At 33.7% G+C, this 16,543-nt stretch overlaps 1 protein-coding gene across 1 annotated transcript; it reads right to left on the bottom strand.

The window, feature by feature from the left end:
* Positions 1 to 9,418: 9,418 nt before the first annotated feature.
* Positions 9,419 to 9,757, bottom strand: LOC140432157 (7alpha-hydroxysteroid dehydrogenase-like; the record flags this gene model as incomplete). The annotated part of the gene is made up of 1 exon (XM_072519991.1): positions 9,419 to 9,757. A coding segment is annotated over one exon (339 nt), but the record flags the coding sequence as incomplete, so codon positions are not given.
* Between the last annotated feature and the right edge of the window lie 6,786 nt (positions 9,758 to 16,543).

Raw genomic sequence — 16,543 nt, 5'->3', positions numbered from 1 at the left:
ACGCGCTATCTCAGAGTTCTAATTTAGAAATATAGTCAACAAGAAGATTTATGAGATGATATAATTTTGATACAATTGAGAACATCTTCAACACTCTCACAAACCGCAAAATTTGAACTATAAATAATTGATCCCCAACGGGTTTTAACTGACAGTTTTAAAATAAGTGCTACCTTTGTTTTACTGTTTTTAAGCTGAATTCTTATAAAAGTGGCTCACAAAATGTGAGAGTTGTTGATTTCTTTAATGATGGCTTTAATTTCTTCTTCTAAAGAAGCCATTGTTTTTGTTTTAGAAATATCACCAATCACCAAATTTAAGATGTGAGCAATACAATTGGCAAAAACAATATACATATTTTTTAAATTATAATAATTTGACCCATTGCTACCTAGTTTTTATTTTGTTTCGGTTTTTGTAAATATAGAGAATTCTTGCCGAAAATTTTCTAGCCGAGAATATTCTCGTCGAGAATTACCTGACCGAGAATATTCCCGTTCTCGAGAATATTCTCTTTAAAATATTCTCTTCTTACATCACTAAGGGTGCGGCAGCGACTTAATTTTGTTTCCTGTGCTGTTCAACCTCTATGAAAAAAGGCACTTTTAAGAGTACAACTGCAAGTATATAATACTCTAATCGAGCAAGTAAAAACATTTAAATACTTGGAAATAATGGTGAATGACCAATGGGATCCTCAACAAGAAATAAAATGCCGTACCGAACAAGCAAGCTTTTATTAAATTTAAGCCGCTATTATGTAACCGCAACATTTTCTTTAATCTACGCTGCAGGATGGTTAAATGCTATGTGTGGTCTATATTGTTATAGGGCTTGGAGACGTGGACTTTAAAAATACCCTCTTATTTTTCTCTTTATCCATTCTAAAGCACCAGATTTCCAAATCTTCTGAAGTTATCTGTGTTTCAGCAGTTACTTACTCTATTAACTGCCATCATAAAAGTATGGCCTCCTTATCCGTGCTTTCATTGTTTAAAAATGATGAAAAGGTTGCCAATGTAAGTCCACAATACTGGTATATACGAGATATAGAGGAAGATCCATAATACTGGTCAATTCTCACAATATTAGATAGTTTTTATTGCAATACAATTGTAACCTACCGGTTTTGAGGCTTACAATATATGCCCCATCGTCAGGCCACAGTACAAAGGTCTTATTAAAAACCAAAAGATATCGGACACAAGAAGGCTCTCCTAGGAAGTATAATACTGTAGTTCACCACTACCCATGGGTGAGATTTATTGATATGCGAGGAAACCTTAATATCCAAAGATTAGTTTGGGTTTATAAAAGGCATATCAATGAATGAATTTATCATTATAAGCCAGCTGATAGAAGAGTATAGTCACAAAGAAACAAACATTCATATTGCATTCATTGATCTTGAGAAAGTACTAAAACTAGTTTTAGGACAGAAGTAGAAGAGACCCCAGGAAGGAAACCCAACGCAAGATAAGAGTAAAAATTTAAACCACAAAGGAAAGCTGGATGAAAGAACGTTGTAAAGAAGTGGAATTATTACAAATTATTATAATTAAATAATAATTATAATTAATTATTATTATAATTACAGTTATTATAATTATTATAACTTGTAACCAATTATTATTATTATTATCAATTCAGATGCAAAGTTTGAAGTGTTGACAGACGAGGACGTGGAAATCAACCAAGTGAAAAAAGTTTAAATATTTAGCTGCACTCATTGATAAGAACGGCTTGGTAAAAACATTATGAAATTAAACACCGAATTAATCAGGGACGTAAAATTGTAGGATGCCTAAACTCCTTATGGTGGGATCGCAACATTTCCAAAAGGAACAAAAAAAGAATAGGGCAAATCATGGTTAAATCAATTCTTTGTTATGGCTCTGAAGTATGGACAATTAATGCAGACCTGAAGAGAAGATTGTTGGCAGTTGAAATCTATTATTTGAGAAGAAGTGCTAGAACATCAAGGCTGGAAAGGAAGACCAACAAATCTATAAGAAATAACATGAATGCTACAGAAACGGTCATTGACAGAATAGAAAGAAGAGGTTTAAAATGGTTTGGACAGCTATTGAGAATGACTGATGAACGTTGGCGGCAAAACTTCACAGAGGGGAGCCCCCTGGAAGAAGAATCAGAGGTAGACCTCGACGCTCATGGAATGAAGGAATTAGAAGTGCGATGGAATCGAGAGGTTTGGAGGAGGAGCATGCCTTGGACCGGGAGGATTGGCGAAGGAGAACGGGAATAAGGTGATAGCCGTCTCCAAAATGTATTGTACTTACTAGTTGGAACCTGGAATATATATATATATATATATATATAATTATAATCTTACAAAATACGATATATATATATATTTATATATATATATATATATATATATATATATATATATATATATATATATATATATATATATACAGGGTGTCCCAGACTAATTTACCCACGCTATATCTCTTAAACGAATAGAGATTTTCGAATGAGACAAAAATTGGTCTATTCTACTTGTAATACACTTAAATATGGCGTAGAAAAAATCATCCCCTAAATAATAATCCCTTAGTTACAACCCCTAACTTTAATTTTTTTAATGGCACCCTGTATATTTTTTTATAGTTTTGGATGTGGTCTTCTATCGTCTATTCAACAGATTTATTAAAAATAAAATCGGTTTGTAAATAATCAAGAAATCAATTTAGTTTTTATTTTTGTTAATGAAGTGTCCCAGATTAATTTATCCAGGCTATATTTATTAACAAAATAGAGATTTTTTTAAAGGGACAAAAACTGGTCTATTCCATTTGTAATACACTTTAATATGGGAAGAAAACATCATCCCCTAAATATTCATCTCTTAGTTACAACCCCTAACTTAAATTTTTTAATGACACCCTGTATATTTTTTATAGTTTGGATGTGGTGTTCTATCGTCTATTCAATCGATTTTTTAAAAATAAAATGGGTTTGTTAAGTATCGAGAAAATATCAGTTTATTTTTTATTTTTGTTAAATTAATCAAGATAGCCTTAAAAAATAGAATAGAAAAGAAATGTTATGCTTTATTATCATTGAAAATTTTACGATTTTAACTACGTCGTATAAATTCTTACGTGCGTACGAAGTACACAGTCTTTTTATTTAAACGTTATTTTTAATTTTTCAAAATTTAACTAAGTAACTAATATTATTTACATTAAATGTTCGAATTGTAACCCACCTGCTGCAACACACATTTCGAATCGTTCCAGAAGATTTCTGGTACATGTGGCTCGAATCATTTCTGGAGTAATTTGGCGACATGCTTATCTTATTTTTTCTTTTAATTCCTCTAAATTTTGCGGTTTTGATTGACAAACAATATCTTTTATCGCTCCCCAAAAGAAAGAGTCAAGAGGTGACAAATCACATGAACGTGCGGCCTACATAATTTCTGGAGAGTTTTTTGCTATCCAGTGGTTATCAAAACGGTTTAGTAGGTGGTCGCTAACGATTCTCGCATTATGTGGAAGAGCTCCGTCTTGTTGCCACCACATTTCTTGACGCTCATGAAGAGGAATATCTTCTAGCAAATCGGGTAGAATGTTTTCTAAAAAGTCTAAATATCGAACACCTGTTAGAGTGCCGTTAAAAAAGTAAGGACCTATAACACGGCCATTAAATAAACCGCACCACATATTTATACCCCAAATATTCTGAAATCTTGTTTCTATCATCCAATGTGGGTTCACGGGAGACCAATAATTGGAATTGTGATGGTTGACAACACCATTATTGTAAAATCTAGCCTCATCACTTCACAATATTTTTGATAAAAAAAGTGGATCATCACTGATTTTTAACATAATTTTTTCAATAAACTCAGGACGTCTTTGGTCATCACCAGGCTGTAATCCTTGAACTAGGTGCACTTTAAAAGGATGGTACTTAAAATATTTGAGAATTCTATGCACAGAACTTTTTGGAATGCCACATTCACTCGCGAGGGTTCTAACAGACACCTTGGGATTAAAATTAACATATGCTAGTACATTAATAAGGTTTTGGTTACATCTTACTGTGCGTTCAATTGTACCTCTTTTATTATTAGGAAAATGTCCCTGTCTAAGTGAGCGTTCCAAATTCTTAAATGTTTTTTCACTTGGAATGTTTCGATTTGGAAACCTTACTTGATATAATTGTCGGGAAATTCTCCTATTTTTTAGGCATTCTCCATAAATCAAAATGATATCAACGTACTCGTCAGGCGAAAATAAATAAGGCATATTGAAATGTTATAGATACATAATTACAACAAATATAATTATTACTTGTCTAATACCCAACGTCAAAAATAATAATTGTTGATTTGACAGATCAAATCATGGCAACCTGAATTAAGGGTAATATCCAAGACGTAAAATAACCGCAAAAGTTTTTCAAATATTGTATTTTGTTAATTTTTGCACACTTAATTTTGCACACTGGAAGATAACGTATGCTCCTACAAAGACCAAATTTTGAAAAATTAAAAATAATGTTTAAATAAAAAGACTGTGTACTTCGTACGCACGTAAGAAGTTATACTACGTAGTTAAAATAGTAAAATTTTCAATGATAATAAAGCATAATATTTCTTTTCTATTCTTTTTTTAAGGGCTATCTTGATTAATTTAACAAAAATAAAAAATAAACTGATATTTTCTTGATACTTTACAAAACCATTTTATTTTTAAAAAATCGATTGAATATACGATAGAAGACCACATCCAAAACTATAAAAAATGTACAGGGTGCCATTAAAAAATTTAAGTTAGGGGTTGTAACTAAGAGATGAATATTTAGGGGATGATGTTTTCTTCGCCATATTAAAGTGTATTACAAATGGAATAGACCAGTTTTTGTCCCTTTAAAAAACTCTCTATTTTGTTAATAAATATAGCCTGGATAAATTAGTCTGGGACACTTAATTACCAAAATTAAAAAAAAATTGATTTCTTGATTATTTACAAACCGATTTTATTTTTAATAAATCTGTTGAATAGACGATAGAAGACCACATCCAAAACTATAAAAAAATATACAGGGTACTATTAAAAAAATTAAAGTTAGGGGTTGTAACTAAGGGATGAATATTTAAAGGATGATTTTTTCTACGCCATATTAAAGTGTATTAAAAGTAGAATAGATCACTATTTGTCCCATTCGAAAATCTCTATTCGTTTAAGAGATATAGCGTGGGTAATTTAGTCTGGGACACCCTGTATATATATATATATATATATATATATATATATATATATATATATATATATATATATATATATATATATATATATATAATTATAATCTTACAAAATGCGGACAGCTTTGGGCTTCATAAAAAGTTTAAAGACATGTCGAGTGTTTACGGGAAACACCATAACACTCGCCTGAAGAATGATCAAAGAGACTACGTACATACTAAGGAAGAACTAACTAAAATCTGTACAGACTATTATTATTTATTCCTCTTTGGTAATAGATGGAATGTTACCCACTGGAAAATTTATCCGACCCTCCCATAACTTTTAACAGATGACAACATCGACGTTATTAACAATTTTCAATGATACATAACACCGGCCGTTATAATGATACCAAAGTAACAAATAGCGATAAAATGCAAAGACCATCGACTGACCGGATGAATAAGCCATCTGCATAAAGTATTCCTTCGTATTCTTCACTCAAGAATGTTCAGAAATCTAGAAGAGTTAAAAGGCGAGACAAAAATTGGTTTCAAGAGCGGAATGGGTATACGTGAAGCAGCTTTAGAGGATTTAAGGACGAAGGTCTGTTGGCCGAAGGCAGAATTCTTTGTTGAAGAATAAACATGATTGGTATAAATCAGATCAATTAATTTGTTTAGAGAAGTAAGTTCAAAAATAAAAATAGCCATTATAATGGAAAAGAAAAAGAAAAAGAAGCACCTTTCTGTTTGAATGTACTTGTACAAAACTGCATGGACCAACTAAAGAATACATTCAGCATATTCTTCGATTATAAAAAAGCGTGTGACACCGTAAAACACGACGCAATGATAAAAATGCTGCATAACGCTAAAATTGACGAAAAAGATAAGATAATAAGAAAAAAACACTTTTAAGATACCAACTGCTTCAATTCGAAGTGAGAACATTCAAATACTTGGAAAAGATGGTGAATGACCAATGAAGACAATTGTTAAATTTAAATTTCCACCATGTAACAGCAATCTTTCTTTTAATCTCCGCTACATGATGGTTTAAAGTTATTTGTGGTCCGTATTGTTATAAGGCATGAAGACATGGACGTTAAAAGTATCCTCCGTTAATAAGTTGGAGACTTTGTAAAATGCTCCGCATAGCATGTACGGATAAGGAGAAAAACAATGAAGTCTAACTATCCAACGAAAGATGGTTTTGTCGTTTACGGAAGAGTCGGCTAATGGTACGCGTCGGGTAGTTGTGCGCATTAATGTTTCTAATCTCACATTTAATAAAATGCCAAAAACTATATTGTTGTGCAATCTATTAGCAACTGCCAGATCTATCCCACACAAACAACCGTCGGGAGATAATTTACCGGTTGGCAGTTATCGTTTACATGTTTTCGCGCGGTATGTTATTGTTTGTGTGTCTGAGAAAATAAGCGGTAAGTTTTATTCTTGATATAAATATAGTTTAAAAAGTATATATACCTACACGTTAATTATTTACCATTTTAGACACTGGGATAGTTAGTTTTGCCCAATCTTTTTTGTTTTTATCCAATTTTGTATTATTTGGCGAACGACAAGGTATATAAAGGCATTTTGTTAAGTTTTGCGACTGCCATAAATTCTGTCAATGAAATTGAATACATACTTTTCAATCAAGGCGAAATTATTAATATTCTGCAACAAAATAAGTCTAAACATTCATATAACATATTTTATTTAGAAAAACCATTATTTTCCAGATGCCAAAATATCAAAGAAAATTCACAAAGGCGTCCTGGGATGCTGAAACTATAAGCACAGCTCTAGACTTCGTAGAAAATGGTGGTAAGAAATGTGTTGATGTGGACGTGACATCGTAAATCCTTATGTTGGGAAGCGTTGCATCTTTTCCCTCGATCAAGAAAAACAAGAGCACGTTTTTAGGATGACGAAATTATTTTATGCATTGGCTAGAAACCAGCTTAGAAGACTTGTATACTCATTTGCGAATGCTAGTCATATTAAACATAATTTTAATGCTTAAACACAAATGGCATGCAAAGACTGGTATTATGGCTTTTAAAAGAGACATCCAGAAATTTCTCTAAAAAAGCCTGAACTTACCAGTATAAATATATTTTAATTAAGAGCAAGTTACCATCTTTTTTAATAATTTACAACAATTATACACGAAATTTAACTTCAAGGAAGACCGAATTTTTAACGTTGATGAGAGCAGAATTACCACCGCACAAAAGCCTTGAAAAAATTCGGGCCCCAAGGGCGTCAACAGTTTTTCAGGAAAACATCCCGTGAAAGAAGGAAGACACTCACAACTATTTGCTACTTTAACGCATCAGGCACCTGTTACATTTCACCAATGTTTATCTTTCCAATGGTTAGAATGACAGACGCATTAACAAAACATGGTCCATCCATTTATTCTTATTCTAAAAGAGTCTAGAGTAACTAAGATCTTTTTATGTCATTTTGATTTTGGATAACCACTCCATTCACATTTGTTTTCCTATATTTAATTACTGTAGAAACCATGGGATTTCTCTTTTAACAATACTTCCACACACTTTACACAAGCTCCAACCATTGGATATAACTTTTTTGATCCTCTCAAATCAGCATTCAACAGGTATTGTGACTATCACTTATTGGCAGTAGAGAGGATAACTCAAGGTGATTTAGCCGAGATATTTAGTAAAGCATACATCTATACTGCTTAAATGCACAATCAGGCTTTCAGGCAGCTGTGATCTGGTCTTTCCAAAAAGATAAATTTATGGATGACAACTTGTTAGCCGCAACTTATCATTTTCCACCTCTTGCAGCGACAATCAAACTCCAGTCTCGAATACAAAAAATAATAATGCTGCAGTACCAAGTACATCCAGCAGCGGCATTTTGGAAAATCTAAGTCCGCTTCCGAAATCACCCCAAATAAAAAAGATTTGCTGGAAAAAACTAAAATATCAGATATTGATAGAAACGCCTAACAGAGAAAAAGTTAAGATGTAAAATGAAAAAGAAAAGAAAAGCAATGTTGTTTAAACAAGCGTCACAATGGACCAAGTGGCAAAGAGAACACCATAAATTTAAAAAAGGTACAAAAAAGGAGATTTTTTAAGACAGCAGCTCAGAAGATGTTTCAGAAAGTGAACTAAGGTGAACAAAATGATTTCTGTGTATTATGTGGTAATGGTAGCAAAAAAGGCGAGGTATGATAAAAGTGTTCGTTACGTTGTCAATTAGTTTATGCCATGGGTATAGGAGAGGATAGTTCAGAAGGATATATTTGTGACTTCTGCGATACTTAGATTTTTTTTAATATATCCTTAACCTGGTTTCTTATCTTTTTCCGTATATTTGTTTGTATCTTTAATATTTATGTTTAATAAACTACATTTTCGAAGGTCATTTTTAAATGTTATTTTTGCGCTCAGTTATTCGGCACATGCGCACCTTTAGTTACACTAATTCCAAAATTTCGCCTCTCATTGTTCTACTGTTCAATCTCTCCAAGATTCATATTTTCATAGGGAAATTGGTAGTTGCTGAGAGAGAGTGTGGTGGAGAGTGAGTGGTTAGGGTGTTTCGCGGAATATCCGGTGAGTGGTGAGGTGTAGGGCGTGAGGTGGTGTGGTGAGTGTGGAGGGTTGCCTGTGTGTGGCTCACCTAATTATAAATTCGGGGGGTCGGCTCTCTATCTTAAATAATTCTTATTGACTATAATATATATATATATATATATATATATAATATATATATATATATAAGCGGGGATCCTACAGCTTCTGCCGCTTCCCGCATTTCGATCGCCATCTTTTTCTATCTCTCCAGGTGTCTTCATCAATGGCTCTATCTTTCATGGTTTCCATAACACCTTGTATCCAAGACTTGGCTGGTCTTTTTTCCTTTTACTGTCATTTGCCAACATTCTGCTCCATATGTAAGAATGGGCTCTACAATTACTTTGTAGATAGTCATTTTAGTTCTCATAGTAGCTTTGTTGGACCAAAGTATCGAATTCAGAATTTGAACACTCTTCCTGCCTTGTTTCACTCTATAGTCTATATCTCGTTCCGTTGTTCCTTTACTGCAGATAATAAAATATATAAAAATGAAAATATTTTCTTATTTTATTTATGTTTTATTATATATACAATTAGTTTTTTATATAGCGTAGTTTGTCTATCTTGGGCACATAATACCACGTCCTCCATCAATTCGGAAATTATTTCCAGTTACAAAGCTACTGTCGGTACTAGCCAAAAATGTGATTCCTGCAGCCACTTCTTCAGGAGTACCTGCACGTCCAAGAGCATGCGTAGTTCTACTTTTTTCCAAAAACGCTCTGTATTGATCATCGTCTAATCCAGATCGTTTGTGCAAGATGGTATCGATGACTCCTGGATTGACGCTGTTACATCTTACTTGTTTGGAAGCCAATTCCAAAGCAACACATCTAGTCAGCTGGTCCACTGCTGATTTGGAAATGCAATATGCCAGCACACCTAATATTAAAATGTTCTATGAATAATGACATTTAAAATAATTATAAAATATTAAACAAACAATAAATAAATTATGAATAAAATCACATACCACAGTCAACAATACGGAATCAATATAAACGTAAAGAACACTAAGCTCATAACAATCAACAAGGAAAAGATAACAGAAGGTCAACTTTACGTCAATCAAACCTTAGTAGAAACCACGCTGGTTTCCAAACCACCACAATAGATAAAGAATAGACCAATAACCAGGAGATAAGAGTGCGCATCGGAAAAGCTAGATCCATTTTCAATCGGATGTGGGTCTTCTTCAGAAGCCACAATTTCTGTCTTGGTATAAAAGTAAGAATGCTACCATGCTACGTCTTCTCTAATATGTTTTATGGTGTAGAATCGTGGACTTTGAACGAAACGTTTGAGATATAACTGTATCGGAAAATACTCAAGATACTATGCTTCTGCCCGAATTACAATTGAAGAGGTCCTCAGAAGAATTAAGAAGAACCAAGAGATATTGAACAGCATCAAATCTAAAAAGCACTACAGTACTTCGGACACATTATGCGAAATGCCCTCCTACAAGTTATACTGCAGGGAAAAATATTTATAAGGCAAGGTATAGGAAGAAGAACATCCTAGTTGAAGAACCTCAGAATCTGGTTCAACACATCATCTATGCAGCTTTTCCACATTGCTGCAGTTAAGATAAATATTACAATGACGATCGTTAATATTCGTTACGGATAGACACATCAAGAAGAAGAAGAAATAAACAATTAATTTAAAATATTGTCATTGTTTCATTCTAGTATACAAATTGTTTGCCTGTTGTTATGTACCATAATACAAAAAGGGGGATAGATTGGCATGTGCAAATAACAGAGGTGTTGCTCTGTTGGCTACTTCTTTTTACAAAGTGTTTATTAGCCAGGATGCTAAGAGAAAGATAAAACAGATAAACTAGGTGAGTATCAGGTCGGTTTTAGATTTAATAGATTAGTGACAGATCAGATTTTTACACTAAAAGAAATCCAGACTACCTGCTCTGAACATTAGGTACTCCTTCATGTGCTGGTCATAGGTTTTAAACAAGCGTATGATTGGATAAAAATGAAAAAAATGTTTGGAGCACTGAGCTCCTTGGTTAGGTTGCAAAACTGGTTAGGTTAGTAAGAATAACTTTGAATCGCACATAAAATCATGTAGTATGGAGGAGATTCTCATCGGATAAATTTGAAGTGATCAGCTGAGCTGAGTTGAAACGACCGGATCATTCTTCAACAATGAACATCAATGTCTGGTCTTCGCTGATGATCTTACTATTTTAATGAAAACAAGAAAATAATTAAGAAATGTTATAAACAGATTAGGAAAGGAGGCAAAATATTTTGACCTAGAAATAAACCAAGAAAAGTCAAAGTATATGATACTTGTAAATACAGAACAAAAGACGGACAGTTTACTTTCATTCTGTGGGTTATTATAGAAGTGAAAGGTCAGGAAGAATGGGAACTAAATGGCAGATTGGCAAAGAGAAATAAAAAGATGGGAAGCCTACGACCGCTGATGACATCCAAATATGTATCGAGAAAAAGTTAAGGATATATAAAATGGTAATAAGGCCCACAGTGACATATGGTAGTGAAATATGGAGAATAAAAAAAGTAAATACAATAAAATATAATATAAGACACAAATAAATAAAAAAATTGTTTGCTTCCATTAAAAATAAGATCCATTAAAATGAGAATATCCACCAATATCCTACACCTTGTCCAGATATAAGCTCCTACAACAGCTACACAAGAATAAGACATCAACAAGTTCTATGGTCGTCTAGAATAAACTATTAGCGCTATTACTAATCGTGAAATAATCATAATTTTAAGAGACTTTAACGCCAAAGTAGGGTCATTTAATGAAAATATTGAAGGAGTGCTGAGCAAAAATGGACTGGGACAGAGAAATGAGAATGGCGACCGTTTAGTGGAGTTCTGTGAAGAACAACATCTTACAATTACAAACACGTTTTATCAACATCATCCACGGAGATTATACACATGGTACAGCCCAGATAGACGAACAAGAATGATTTCTTGATGACTACATCCTAATAAGATCAAGAAGGACGTCGTTGGCCATCAACTATAAAACATATCCTGGCACAAACTGTGGAAGCGATCATCAACTCCTGGTATTGAACGTTCGACTTCGTTTTAAAGTCCCCAAAAGAAGAACCCTAAGAAAAGTCATGTCTCTAAATCAATCAAAAATCAATGACTTCCAACAAAACCTAGAAGAGGCTCTTTCTTTAGACCAAGTAGATAGTGACCCTGAGAGAACTTAGATCCATCTCAAGACTAATATAATCGGGGCTGCAAAAGACTGTGAGACAGTGGTTTCCACATGCCGTAAGCTGTAGATATCCGATAATACGTGGACTGAAAGAAATCAAAAAACAGTGCCACAAAGACAAAGCTGATCTCCCAAATATGCAAAGAGATAAAGGAACATGGCTGTCGAAAGGAACCGAGGGATTTATTTCAGAAGATCAAACTTCTTACCAGAGAATTTAAATCTCTGAGACGAAAGACTGAAGACGAAATATTGGAAACATGGCGAAACTACTGTGGCAAGCTATATAAAAATAACGACGTACCAGCAGAAAATCAATGGCCCTCTAACTACCCTAGAGAACCTACTGTCTTATCGCTGAAGTCAAAGATGCAATTAAATCACTAAAGAGAAATAAATCACCAGGCATTGATTCAATACCAGGTGAAATACGACATATATTAGGTAACAAAGGATTACATATTATCCATTCTAGGTGTGTCGCTGTTTGGAATTTAGGAAAATGGCCATCTGATTGGTGTACCTCAATTTATATCCCTCGACACAAAAAAGGAACTACAACCAGATGTGAAAACTATCTCACACTGTCACTAATAACACACGCTAGTAAAATCTTGTTGCATATCATCAAAAACAGATTAAAAACCTATCTACATTACCAAATACCTCAGGAACAAGCGGGGTTTGTAAAGGGTAAAGGTACACGGGAACAAATCCTGAACCTGAGACAACTCATTGAAAAGTCTAGAGAATTTCAAGTACCTATGGATAAAAGGTAAGCTGGATAAATCTGTAGTCCATTTTAATAGAAATGGGCACACCAATCCACCTGGTGACACTTATTAAAAATCTGTACCAGTCCAATAAAGCAACAGTAAGACTAGATCAGAAGTTCTTAAATCAATTCAAGACCGAGAGAGATGTCAGACAAGGATGTTGTTGTCACCTGACTCATTCAACATTTATGGTGAACATGTTATAAGGATGACTTTAGATGGATGGGCCGGTGGAGTAACAGTAGTTGGTAGGAAAATCTCCAATTTAAAATTTGCTGATACACTTATAGCAGCAAATAAGCAAAAAATATTTAATCTCCTGCGAAGAGTTGAGTACGAAAGCAATAAAGTTGGTCTGAAATTCAACTGACTAACATGTAACAGAAATGCCAGATAGTGCACAGTTTTGTCTATCTCGGGTCTAGTATAACTAAAGATGGTAACTGTGAAGCAGAAGTTCGGAGCCATATTGGTATGATAAAAAATGCGATGAGTCGCTTAACTAAAGTTTGGAACGACAGATCTATATCTCAAAATATCAAGATCAATATCAAGATCTATATCTCAAAATATCAAGACTGGTGAATGCCCTTGTATTCTCAATATTTCTATACGGAGCAGAGACTTGGACTCTTAGCGGACGCGAACGCCAAACAGCTTCGCTTGGACAGCTCATTTTCAAACGTTTCCATTTTAAACCAACTCGAGATTAAAAAAGGGCTGTCCACAATATGTCTGCAACATATTGTACAATTTTTCGGTCGTGATTCGCAGAGGTGACGATAGTTTGGAGAGATTAATTGTTTCTGGAAACGTTCCGGGGAGAAGATCAAGAGGACGATCACCAACTAGCGCGTCCGACCAAATTAAGAATTCAGTTGGAAACTCATTCTGCGAAGCTCTCAGAGCAGCCGAAGATAAAGACAAATGGAGAAAAATTTTAGGAATATTGGAAGAAATCACGATCCTTAGTAATGGGAAAACGACAAGAGAGAGAGTTTGCTGCCAAGGGACGATTAATAATAGTTTAAGACAGAGAAAACTTCATTTTAATATTTCCTTGGAAAAGGCAGTTAGGCAGACAAATATTAGATTGAATGGAACTATGTTCAATAGATCAACACAAAGTTTACAAATGCGGCAAATTAACTAGCTCTTTTTGTAAACGAGGATAAAACCAAATAGATATTGGTTTTTAAAAACCCTCAAAATGTTTCAAGTTAGCAACTCAATCTTTGAGTAAGTCAAATAATTGACATATTTTAGTCCGCTAGTAAACACAACAAACACGACAAGCGACAAAGTAAAAAGACGCAGAGCAAAGGCAAACAGAACTCCCCATGTTTTCAGAAACATCTGAGAAATGAAAACCTAAAACGTGCAGTAAAACTCAATATTTACAAGATATTATCAAGATCGGTTTTTATATATGGGGGTGAAACATGAACTTTATCCCAAAACGACGAGAGACTACTTGGTATTGATATCCTTGAGGGAAAAATATTTTTTAAAGTACCTGCATATCTTAGATATAACTTTGAATTATACAAGTTATACACAGCTCCAGATATTGTAAAATTTATTAAGGTACAGGGGCTAAAATGGGCTGGGCACATTACTAGGATATCAGATAATGAGTACACGAAGAGATATACATTATTACACTCTCTACTAAAAAAGTAAAGGACAACCGTGTAGAAGATGGATTGATGATGTAGAAGATGGCTCCAATATTCTAAGGGTCAGAAGATAAAAAGGAAAGTTGCTACGAATCGAAGGGAGTGGCGACTTCTCTGCCAGCAAGCCAAGATCTACAGAGGATCCACCAATGATGACAGACTGAATTTTTAAAGACAGTTTTCTAGAAATAGAATGTAATTTTAAATAAATAATACATGTAGGTATATATAAGAAACAACAATATTCATATCATATAACATAAACAATTTTTTACTTAAGTATATCAAGCTGCAATAAGCAAAGTGAAGATAGCCGTGATGATCGCCAACGTCCGGAACGGATAGGCACTTTAAGAAGAAGAAGATATCAAGAAAGATCTCGTCACGAACTATTCCCATCATCGATGTGCGAATAAGCAAATCTTCATTAAACCCTAATCAAGCCAAAGCCTAATCAAGCCAACAGTATGCTTAACATGGACTAACAACTCGTACCGTTATTGGTTAAGTAACCTTATCGGAAACCTATATCTTCGTTTAGAATGTATATATATAACTCTGAGATAGCGCGTATATATATATATATATATATATATATATAACTCAAAAAAAATCAGTCAAAGCCTATCAGTTAAAAGTTACCCCGGTGATGAAGTATCGTCAGATCATATTCCTGTTACTGGTAAATTTAGGTTTAGATTTAAAAAGGTTACAAAAAAGAATAGTTACACAAAATGTGATATGAGAAGACTAAAAGATAAGGAAACAAAGGAGGCCTCCGCACGAATTTTTTCAAAAAAGCTAAGTAACATGGAGCAAACATATGATCCAGAAGAATCACTCCAGAATATATGTGAAACCTTTAACAAAATCAGAGAAAAACAGTGAGGAAAAGAGGGAAAGTTAGATGAATGACAATAAACTGCAACTCATAAAAGAAAGAAGAAAATCAAAGAATATCAAAAGAATGTATAAAAATATTCAGAGACAAATAAGAACCGAAATACGAAAGGCCAAAAAAAATTGGTTAAAAACACAGTGTGAAAAGATAGAGTTGTTAGAACAAAAACACGACATATTTAATATACATAAAAATATTAAAATAAGCAGATGGTCTTCAAAAATTCAACACAGCTAGCAAACTGCAAGATCAACAAGGGAACATCATCACAGATAAAAATCAAGAAATATGCATTTGGACCAAATACATACAAGAAGTCTTTGATGACAATAGGTCCGAACAACCTTCGTCCTACATATGTAATGACCACTTACCAATCACATCAGATGAAGTGGAAAAAGCAATATCACAACTAAAAGATGGCAAAACTCCTGGACCTCACAATGCATATGCTGAACTCATAAAGCTATTTAACATCGACGGTACTCAATGACTAACAAAAATATTCAATGACATATATTTAAACGAAGTAATACCAATATCATGGCTGAAGTCAACGTTTATTGCTCTACCAAAGAAAACAAAATCCGGATCCTGCAATGATTTCCGGACCATCAGATTAATGAGCCACATTTTAAAGTTATTTCTAAAAATCATACATCAAAGGATATAATAGACTATGGAAAGAAAAAATCAGCCGTACACAATTTGGTTTTCGAAATGCATTGCCATATTTGTGAATGCTTCATTGATTACCATTAAGCATTTGATACAGTAGATATTAACATATATTGATTTAAATACCTGTGTTCTAAGAATTATTAGCAATTTTTACTGGAATCAAACATCGTTTATCCGTTCAGAGGCAGGAGAATCCAATAATATCAAAATCAAACGTGGGGTCGGACAGGGATGTATACTATCACCCTTGCTGTTTAAGATATACTCTGAGGAAATCTTAGGAAAGAAGGAGTAGAAGTTGTTGAAGCCGGAATTCGAATTAATGGAAAATGTATTAATAACATCAGATACGCCAATGACACGGTGGAATTCATCCGCCATTAAGAATGCACTCTGAAGATAGCGCG

This window comes from Diabrotica undecimpunctata, unplaced genomic scaffold (genome assembly GCF_040954645.1).
Source record: "Diabrotica undecimpunctata isolate CICGRU unplaced genomic scaffold, icDiaUnde3 ctg00003053.1, whole genome shotgun sequence".
NCBI classification, from domain to species: domain Eukaryota; kingdom Metazoa; phylum Arthropoda; class Insecta; order Coleoptera; family Chrysomelidae; genus Diabrotica; species Diabrotica undecimpunctata.
The sequence above is the reverse complement of the archived record's forward strand: the minus strand, read 5'-3'. Positions and strand labels throughout refer to the sequence as shown.